This window comes from Canis aureus, chromosome X, assembly GCF_053574225.1.
Source record: "Canis aureus isolate CA01 chromosome X, VMU_Caureus_v.1.0, whole genome shotgun sequence".
Lineage (NCBI taxonomy): Eukaryota > Metazoa > Chordata > Mammalia > Carnivora > Canidae > Canis > Canis aureus.
The window spans coordinates 6,097,754-6,107,863 of record NC_135649.1 but is presented as its reverse complement, the minus strand read 5'-3'; the positions used below and the strand labels follow the sequence as shown (position 1 = coordinate 6,107,863).

The 10,110-nt window shown below is 58.4% G+C and overlaps 1 protein-coding gene across 1 annotated transcript; it reads right to left on the bottom strand.

The window, feature by feature from the left end:
* Positions 1-58: 58 nt before the first annotated feature.
* LOC144308511 (heat shock transcription factor, X-linked member 3-like) lies at positions 59-1,810 on the bottom strand. The gene is made up of 2 exons (XM_077889108.1): positions 1,219-1,810; positions 59-767 (listed from the first exon to the last, which is right to left on the bottom strand). Exons 1-2 carry the CDS (start codon positions 1,705-1,707, stop codon positions 177-179), a joined length of 1,080 nt encoding a protein of 359 aa, XP_077745234.1. The 5' UTR covers positions 1,708-1,810; the 3' UTR covers positions 59-176.
* Positions 1,811-10,110: the final 8,300 nt, after the last annotated feature.

The following is a 10,110-nucleotide window of genomic DNA, read 5'->3' as shown; positions in this document are numbered from 1 at the left end:
TCCTTGGGGGTATCCGATGAGGCACGGGTAGCATCGAAAGTGAGAAAACAACACAGACTCGCCTTGCTCAGTAGGTCATTTATTTACTGCCAGAGTTTTGCTTTTCTTTATTAAAGCCGAAAATAGATTTGCGGTTACAGAGTGGTGTTTTTATCTGTCACCATTGGCCTGTGAGCTTAGGGACCCGGATTTTCCTTGAAGTGTTCACAGAGTGCACACTTGTAATCCGAGGAGCCCTCGTGCTCCTCGTTCTCACTTGGGGCCTCGTTTGGGGACATGACCGAGAGGGCAGCCAAGAGGATGGAATAACAGGTGTTGTAGAGTGACATCACTGACCTGTAATCTGGGTAAACGGGGGGTGCGGGGGGCAGTTCCCCTGCGCCATCCCTCCCGGCCAGGGCCGGGGATGCGAACATCACATTTCTGGAGGTACCCTCCCCACTGGGACCAGCCAGCTCACTGGGGCCATGATTTTCGGTGGCGTACCCGGCTACACTGCTCAGAGACCAGATGCCAGAGAATGTGAACGACTGGGTGCCACTGGGTCCCTGAGCATTTGGGGCTTCCCTGGGGGCCTTCTTGTCCTCTTTGGTGGATTCCTGGTGATGGATTCGTGGAGAACGTCTTGTGGCTGCCGTGGGCTTCTTTCTCTTGGGAGTGGTTGCGCTGCTCCCTGAGCACGCAGTGGTGGTTTTCAGGTCACCTTTTCTCTGGACATTGTCAAGGAACAAGGGCCTGTCTCTCTGAAAGTTGGAATTTCGGTAGATCTGAAACAAGAGTCCTCATGTTAGTCACTGTGGGAGGGGAAGGTTCATGGCGGCCGCAGCCACCAAGGCAGCCACCCCCCACCCCCACTGTCACAATGGCCAGGTTCCATTGTGATGGCATCCCTTTAGGTTGCCCACCGGGGCTGTCCAACCCGAGAGGCCAAGCTCATGAACTACACATGATATGTGGGCTCAGGTGTCCACGTGCCTATTTGACATGACCTAGCCTGTGTCTGGGCCCAGCAGCACTCTCTCCCTGAGGGGCTTGTAGATTCGAGGGGAAGGCCTAGCCTTTCTCTCCCTTGTTAACAGGGTCACGGGAAAGAGATTGTCCTGGGAAAGGAAACCCTTCTGGGAGGGGAGTCATCTAAGTCCGCTGGGACTATGTGAGTGGGACAGACAGAGAACAGGGGAGACAGGGGAGGGGGCAGGCGAGGCCTTTGTACTTTACCATCATTTTCTTGTTCCCCAGAGAGTGACCTGAGGGGTTGCTGGCTCGGATTTTGCTGAACCCGTACAGGTTCATGAGGCGGATGAAGCTCTTTAAGCTGTCGGTCTCGAAGATCCTCTCTGCGCCTCTCCGGTGAAGAACCTCCCGCTGGAAGAGGTCTTCGTCGATGACCACGGCGTCTCCGTCCTCGTTCCAGCGCACCGACGTGAAGGCGTCGTCCTCCACGATCCTCCAAAGCTTCCTCGGGAAGGAGAGCCCGAGAATGTTTTCTTCCACGTTGGCGGCACCATGGTCTTGGGCCTGTGGCTGTGGGTTGTCTTGCGGTCCTGGATCTCGGTTCACAGCTTCATCCTCATTCTTCTCGAAAATCTCCCCAGAATCCACATTTGGATCCGGGGATAAATCAGACGGGATCCCTGTCGCTGGCTCTCCATCCCCAGGTGGGGCCAGCTTGACTTCATACATCTTGTCGGTACCCTGACTAGCCATGGAGCCAGTCTAGATCAGGAGCATCTTTGCCCCGAGACTGTCTCACTGGACGTTCGAGTCAGAAATGCCTTGGGCCAGTGCAGGGACGCCCAATAAATAGTGTTCACAGGATTCTAGAGCCCGGTCGTGGGGCAACCAGCTGCCTGAGTCCCCACCCTCTGTCACGTGATGTCACAAAGGTGGCTCAGAGCCAGTCTGCACAGGGAGCCCTGGCCAAGGCTGGGGGAGGGGCCACGCACAGGGCCCCCAGCTCCTCTCTTGTCTCAAAGTACACAAAAGTATGGTCCACCTTGCCCAGAAAGGCTCTCGTCTGTAGCCAGGCACATTGCTTCCTGGGGCCCGGCCCAGGGAGGGTAGGGAAACCCAGATCCCAGCTCCTTGCCCACCCCTAGAGACGGCGGGGGGGCACCCACTGAGGGCCTCCGATCAGCTCAAGGGCCAGGCCCTGCATGGTCCTGGCTTGGCTACCGCCCAGTCCGCCCCAGTCGGCGGGGCCCTCGGGGGGCAGTCCCTGGAGGTCCCGTTGGCCTAGTCTCACTCGGTAGCCCCCCTCTTCTTTGTGACCCCCCCCACTTCCTGCTATGGTCTCTCCCACCTGCTCCTGCTGGCAGTTGGTCCTGCTCAGCTGGGCCTGAGCATACAGTCCCCCGTTCCCATCCCTGGGTCAAGTTGTCCCCAGAGTAGGGCTGTGCTCAAGCACGGTGGGAGCATACCTCTTGTTCCTCGACCTCAGTGTCCCCCACAGCACCCCCTCCTCTGCTGTGCCATAGAGTCTCCTGTGAGCTCAGCTTGTCCCTGCTCTCGTCCCTCTCCACGTCACAGTGTGATTGCTTTTGGTTTCCACCTGTTCCCTCGAGAAATTACCCTCGCCACCCAAGATGGGCTCACCCTGGGGACACTTGAGTTGGCCCGTTGCGGCCCTCCCGCACACACCTGCCTCCAGCCTCCCCCAAGGCTGGCTGCCTCTGAAGCCCTGCTTCCTGGCCTGGTAGAGGGGTTTGGGCAGCCTGCCCAGATTTCCGGCCCCCCGCTTCCAAACTGGATCTCCTGGGAGCATTTCCCCTTTCAATGCCTTGATCGTGGGGTGCGGCATATGTTGTGTTGAAACAAATCACTTCACAGACCCGCTCCCAGGCCGGCCCCACCGCCCTCGCCCCGAGCCCACGCCCACCCCGACTCCCGTGTCGCCCTCCCGCCTCCACCTCACTGGCAGATGCATTGAGTACTGGTGTTGGCTCCGGGCTGATGTTTCAAAGGGCCTGCTTCCTACAGACTCACTTGCGAGCAAGATTCCTATTCGGTTAGTGGGATGGGACTAGCAGCCAACGTGGAGTACCTGAACCCAGGAGAGCCGGGGTGTGGGCCGGGACAACACCCGGGTCAAAGTCATCTTCACGTATGAGAGGGCGGGACGGCGGTGTGGGGGATACATGTTCTCTCCCCCCAGGGCCACTCTGTTCTCCATCCTCACTGGTGCCATGGCTAGGCCGCCCCCCCCCCCACCGCTCCCCGGGAGGCCCTAGCTCCTTGTGTCAGCTCCGCCACCCAGAAGGGCCAGTCGCCCTCTCTGAGGCTCAGTCCTCTGTGTCTAAACAGGGAGCACCATGCAGGTTTGAGAGAGAGCCTCCCGAGGGGACTTTGAGTCCAAAAGTTGGAACCCTCGATTAGCCCCCGGCTCGAGACGCGGGCCTGCTTCATGGTCTTCGTGCTTCTCCACACTTTCCCTGGTGTTCACTCTAGAGTCAGCAAGGGCTGGCGGGGCCTGCCGTGAGACCTGAGCAATTCAGTGGCAGCTTCAAGGAAAGCCACACTTTAAAAGCCATTGCTGGCTTCTCCGAAGGGGGCTCCTGGACTCTCCAGCTTCTGTCAGTTGCAGCCCTAAGACTTTCCCAGAGCTCGTTCGAGGATGAAGCGGGTACTTTGCCGAGGCCTCGGCGAGCTCCGAGCTCTGCTGGTGCCGTCAAGGGACGGGCCCGTTGGGTGGGAGGGAAATGGGAGAGGAATGGCTTGGGGATGCACAGTCTGGTGCTCCGCAGAGCACGCAGGCATTGGGTGGGGTCGGGCTGGCTTGAGGCCCTCTCAGGTCCTAGCTCTTCTGTGGGACCCTTGCCTGACGTTCTGTGTTTTGAGTCCCCAAATCTCGGCTGGGGCCGAGTCAAGGACAGCAAGTGCATCTTGTCCCCTGAGGAGGACAGAGCCACAGTGCCGTCTTGGTTGAGGGCACTGGCCTATGGGAAACTCGGCCTCCCGCGGCTAAGCCATCTGGGCCCTGGCATGTCAGCCCGGGCCCCGGGGCCGCCACGGAGACGGGCCTTCTTTGCTTCCTTGCTCAAGACCCCTTGGCAGAGAGGATTGCTCTGGCATGGCCCAGAGGCCCCAGAGCTGGCCAGAGCCCTGGGCCGGTGACTCCAGCAGGACACGGCCAGGTGGGCTAGGAGGACGGCCACCCCGAAGGGGACACTAGGTCCGTGTGAACTCGCCACAGCTTCTGCGTGGCCCTGGGGAAAGTGCTGAGCGCTGGGCCTGGGGCCCAAGGCCCTTGGGCCATCTGGGGCTCCCCGGGGCCCAGCAGCCACCCCTCCCCGGCCTCATCCCTGCAGGCGCCACCCTTGCCCTGTCATGGGTCCCTGCACACTTCAGGGGCCTCCTCAGCCCCATCAGGAGGAAGCCTGTGTGGCAGCCGTGGCCCCCGGGGCAACGTCCCAGGCTGCCTCCTCCTCCTCCCCGGGCCCAGAGGCCCGCCCCCCCACCCCGTGGCCTGCACTTGCGCTGTGGGGCACAGCACCCCGGGCCGGGCCCCCCGACACCGTGCTCCCCAACCTCGGGTCCTGTAGGGCCCCGCACCAGCCCCAGGCCCCACGGCGGTGGGTCTGATCACAGCAGCTGCGTCCCGGGGCACCCCGCTCACATCTTCCTGCACAGGTGCCACTGTTTCCCATGCAGCTCACAGTGGCAGACTGCCGGCCACGTGGAGCCCGCCTGCCTGCCATCCGACCCCACCCACCTCACCCTACCTCTGCTGGGAACACGAGCTGGAGCCCCACGGTTCTGAGACCCCAGGCCTGGCTCCCTCTCGAGCTGCCGACCTGAGTCCCCTCCCCGCGCGGTCTGTCGCTTGCCTTTGTCCAGGAGCCTGCTGGGCCCGGAACAGATCACCTCACAACCGGATGGCTTAGGAATAAGGAACAGTCATTTCTCCTGGTGCTGGAGGCTGGAATTGTGAGGTGCCAGCAAGGGGGAGCCAGAGTCCTGTCCTGGCTCCAGCTGACACCTCCTCCTGGGTCCTCTCATGTTGGAGGGACCTGGGGAACTCTCTGGAGCCTCTCTTAGAAGGTGGAGCCCCATCCAGGAGGGTTGCGCCCTCTGAAGCACCTCCCAGAGGGCCTGTCGCCAAACGCCATCGTGTCTGGCACTTGGGATTTCCACACATGTTGGGGGGGATGGGGCACGTTCCGACCATAGCGCTCCCATCCTGCCTGCTGCCCCCCTGGCCATAGGCCCCTGGGCGGAGTCCTGCTGGGAGGGGCTCCCCTGTGACTGGACCTGTGCCAGCGCCACCCAGGGGTGCTGCTGGCCTTGCAGCCTCTCCTGGTCTGGTCCTCTTCCTGGAGCAGCCCCAGATCCCTGGAGCCCCCCGCGATTGCTGATGGGCCCTTGGGAAGCGACAGGTCTGTCCCTCAGAGGCTGGTGTGGATCCAGGGTGAGGTACCAGGGTTCAGCAGTCAGTTGAGGGGCCCCTGAAGACGGCGAGGCCAGAAAGGCATCGGAAAGCTCCTGCCCGTCACGGGGACTCCTGCTGCTGTAGAGAAGCCACTGCCTTGGGAGAGGCCGACCCCACAAGCCTGGCCGGCTGGCTTGCACACCAAGCCCAGTGTGCACGTGTCCCCGGTGGCTGGGCCGCCTTGGCGTCCCCGGTGGCTGTGCTGGAGGGGAAGCAGGCAGCCCCACAGACAGACCCCGAGCTCTGGGACCGTGGCTTCCCCGGGGGGCCCCCACGCGGGGCCCACATCTCTGCAGATACCTTGGGGCCCATCCTGCAGGTGGATTCCTTACAGACACGCATGACACGGGGCTTGTCCTCTCCTGCTGCCCGTGCACACGGCATTGTGACCCAGACCCGAGAGGGGCTCCTAACTCAGGATGCCTGCCAAAGGGGCGAGGCCCGGGGAGGCCCTGAGAGGCTCCAGGAGTGGAGCGGGGTGCCCCAGGAGCTCAGTGCAGATCTGCTCAGACCCACTCGAGTGGACGGAGCTCTGCTGTCGCCTCCTCATGCAGGATGGCCCGGCTCCCTGCAGTCTGCCACGAGGACTGGTGGCCTATGTCCCCCTCCTTTCTCCTGCTGCACCTACCGGGTTGTGAGGGGCCTCATGCGCCACCCACCCCCACCCCGGGAAGGCCTTGCTCCTTCCTCGCCCCCTCCCGACCAGGATGAAGAGTGACTTACACCCATTCCACAAACTAGACAATTCAGGATGTCCTCCCCGACTGCCTCTGGACCGTGCCGGGTGTTTCTGGTTCCTTCTACGACAAAGGTGCTATGCGAACATGCTTTGACACCTACTGCCCAGGACGCCTCCAGGCCAGTGGGTCTGGGGGACAAGCCTGGGTAATGCGAATAATGTAGTTCGGTTACTGACCTGACACACTGATTTTGTAATCGCGGAGGAAAAGCAAATCCACCCCTGGGCACACGGGGGAACGGGGAGAGCTTTGGGATCTTGGGGTTCCGGAAGTGCTCCTGGAAGCTTTGCCCTCCTCCCCAGGAAAACCCCCATGCTGCCTGTGTGAAGGCCACGCAGCCAGCGGCCACAGTGACTACTGAGCCTTGTAGCACCGTGACACACATGGGGCGTGGACAGGCAGGGTGGCCAGGATCCCCCGCAGTTGTCCACTCTGCATACAGAGACAGCAGCACATTCCACACGGGAAGGGCTCAGCCCTACCAGGCTGCCCACGCCGACCCCGCCAGTCCCAAACCCTGGAACGTTACCTGTCCCTGTGACCAAAAGGCTCTAAGGCAGAGCATCCCCAGGCCCACCCTGGGGTCCATGAAGTGGCCGGAGCAGCTCACAGAACGCAGGCGCACAAGTCACTTCCTCCATCACTGGTGGATCGTGAAAGGATATAGCTCAATAGCAGCCAGACACAAGAGCTGCACAGACCAAGTGACGTGGGAAGGGGTGCAGAGCTGCTGCTCTGTCCACGCGGCCCCTCTCCCACACCTCCCAGTTCACCAGCCTGCCAGCTCTCTGGCCCTGTGCCTCTGGGGTGTAGGGGAGGCTCCATCACCCGATCCCCAGCCCCTCTGCCCTCCCTGGGGCTGGGGGTGGGGCTGAAGGTTCCATCCCTCCACTGGCCTGGGTGGTTCTCCTGGCCACCAGGCCCTATCCCAAGGGGCTTCCCGGAGCCACCTCAGGGACGTAACAGAAGACACCCTCCTTACCCCCCACACACTGGAATTACAAGGGTTAGGGGAGCTCTGAGGCAGGACCCTGGACCAAGCCCAGATACACAGGAGAAATGGGTCTCGGTCCCGGGACGACCCACTCCAAATCCTCCTCCTAGGTCACAAGATCACGCCTACATTGCAGCTGTCTGAAGACCGCTGCCCTGAAAACGGTGCCCGAAGAGGTTTAGAGACCAGCTTTCAATTCCTGGACTATACACTCAGAATAACCATGGCGGGGTCACACGGTAATTCCATCCGTAATTTTTCCAGGGCCCGCCATACTCTTTTTCCAGAGCAGCTGTGACCGGGTAACATTCTCACAAGAGCACACAAGGGATCCCATTTCTCCACAGACCCTACACTGGAGAGGATAAGGCAACAAAACTGTACTTCTTGGGCTCAACGTTTCTGATGCGGTTGGGAAGAAACCAAATAGCGTTCCTTCCTGTCACAGGACAGTGCTCGGTCTTTGCAGGATCCAACAAGGATGCTCAGAGCAATTATCCACTTCAGACTTTGCTCCCACCCCTAAAGCACCCCTTCTCTAAGTAGGGCCACTGTCCCCCGCCCGCTGCATGCTCCTCAGCTGCACACGAGGAGTCACGCTGCCCACAGAGCCCCCGGGGCCCTGGGGCCTTGGCCCCTGGAGAGCCTGTCCCGGGGGTCGCCGCCCCCTCGTCACCCTTCCACCCCTTGGGGCTGGCGCAGGTCTCAGGGCACCCCTCCCCACCTCCCTGCGGGACAGCGGCTGCTACACACAGTCCCCGAAGGCGCGTGGCCACGGGGCCCTCGTGTCCTCACTGTTCACTCATAGGCCCTTGCAGGGAGCAGAGCTCAGCCGCTCTGTGGCCGTGAGGGAGCCACCAGCAGGGCTCCCCTGGCCTCTCGCGGACCCTTTCTCGTCCATTCCGCCGGCCCCGACCCATGCCGGAGCACACTGGTCTGGGTTCCTTGGGCCCTTGCAGAATGAACGGGCCAGGAGGCACAGGAAGCCAGAACAAAAGACTTTTCCTTTTTCTTGGCTGCACGTCCCGACCCTGTCTCTTGAGCTTCTGTCCTTGACGCTTTCCAACCCATTTTTTCCCCAAAGCCCTGGGATTCTGTCTGGAGTCTAAAGTACGTGGCTTGGTCTCTCATCTTGAATACTACATATAGTGTAAGTTCATATATATATACACATGCTATACATATATATGTATTTAGGAAAAAATATTAAATATATGTGGTTTTTTGTTGTCTTTTATACTTATGCTTCTACTGTCTCCACTTGTACATATCCCCCCGCCACTGTTCACCTCTTCCACCAGTATGTCCGCTTTTACAAACCAATTGCTTGATGTGACGTGTAGGTGCAGAAAACCTCGTCCTGCCTTGTTGGGAATGCCACTGCTACAAGTCCTCTAAACATATTTATGCAGTTTTAGATATGTACATGTATTCTTACCATATTATCCACCAACCGTATGGGAATGTACCCAACAAAGTTAAAAACTTTTCCACATGTGATCGTACGCATTGATGTTTATTATTGTTTTTGTCATCTTTTTTTCAAATATAGAGGTACCCAGATGTGTTTTAGTAGGTTACCTGATAAGCTGTAGTAAAACCAGCTAATGGATTCTGGGTGCTCTCAAAAGAAATGAGCTATCCAGTCATGAGAATTTTGGAGAAATTGAAATGCATATTACTGAGTGACCGAGTCCATGTGGAAAAGCTCCATGTTGTATGATTCGCAATTAATGACACTGTATAAAGGGAAATTTCTGGAGACAACGACACTATCATTGGTGCACAGGGCTGTGTGGGGAGGAAGCAATAGGCAGAGAAGTGAAATCCTCTGTCTAATACTATCCTGATGGATACACATCATCATACATGAGTTTAAACCCATAAAAATAAATACCAGGTGTGAAGATTAACGGGTTCTATGGGCTCTGTGTGATGTGGATGAATCAAGGGCCTTCATCAGTGATGAGCAGCGTGTGGCTGTGGTGGGGTGTTGGTATGAGGGAAACTATGTAGGAGCGTGGAAGCGGCTAAGTGGGAAATCTGTGTATAGTGCTGTCTGTTTCCCTGGACCTAAGTGTGCTCTACAAAATGGCAAGTCTTTCAAAACACACATAATATGAACAGCAGTATCAGAACAACACAGAAGAAAGCCCCCCGGGGGGGGGGGGCCCTTAAGAGTGTGGGTGGATTCTGGTATCTGGGGTGGGGATGTAGGGGCAGCAGGGATGTGGGGAGAGAATGTAGGCTGCAGAGATGCAGAGGAAAGCAGGGGGATTCGGAACGACTTTCACCTTCTGCCCCTACTTCCTGGCACAAACCTGATGCATGACCTGGCAGGACACATGCCAGTAGCCCTGGGCAAGTATCAGGACAGCAGAGAACACGGCATTGTTTGAGGCAGATGCTTCTGGATTCTGGCATTAGCTATCTAAAATCACCTTACAGGGATTCCCTGAGTGGCGCAGCGGTTTGGCGCCTGCCTTTGGCCCAGGGCGCGATCCTGGAGACCCGGGATCGAGTCCCACGTCGGGCTCCCGGTGCATGGAGCCTGCTCCTCCCTCTGCCTATGTCTCTGCCTGTGTCTCTGCCTCTCTCTCTCTGTGTGACTATCATAAATAAATAAATAAATAAAAATTTATAAAAAATAAAATAAAAAAAATTCACCTTACAATTGGAAGATGTCCTTTTCAAAACTTATTAGAAGAGGATATAAAGACTAGAGCGGGAATAGAATAGTGGGTATTGACAAGTAGTATGAGAAGTTAGTCTTTCCTAAAGGCAGTATATACACAGGCCACACAGATATAAATAGGCCTGTAAGCATGCCAGCACTCATACGCGTGCACAGGACACACGCTAGGTAGAGAGGGACGGTGTGTTTCTCCCGATGACGCAGCATGTCAGGGGAAAACTCCCTGCAGTGGGCCCCGCAATACGGGACACCC

Bases quoted from the DNA above. Each gene is read 5' to 3' on its own strand.
- LOC144308511 (XM_077889108.1), bottom strand. From the start codon at position 1,707: ATGGCTAGTCAGGGTACCGACAAGATGTATGAAGTCAAGCTGGCCCCA. The intron at 768-1,218 runs GTAAAGTACAAA...CTCTTGTTTCAG, and splicing joins TGGGGAACAAGAAAATGATG to ATCTACCGAAATTCCAACTT.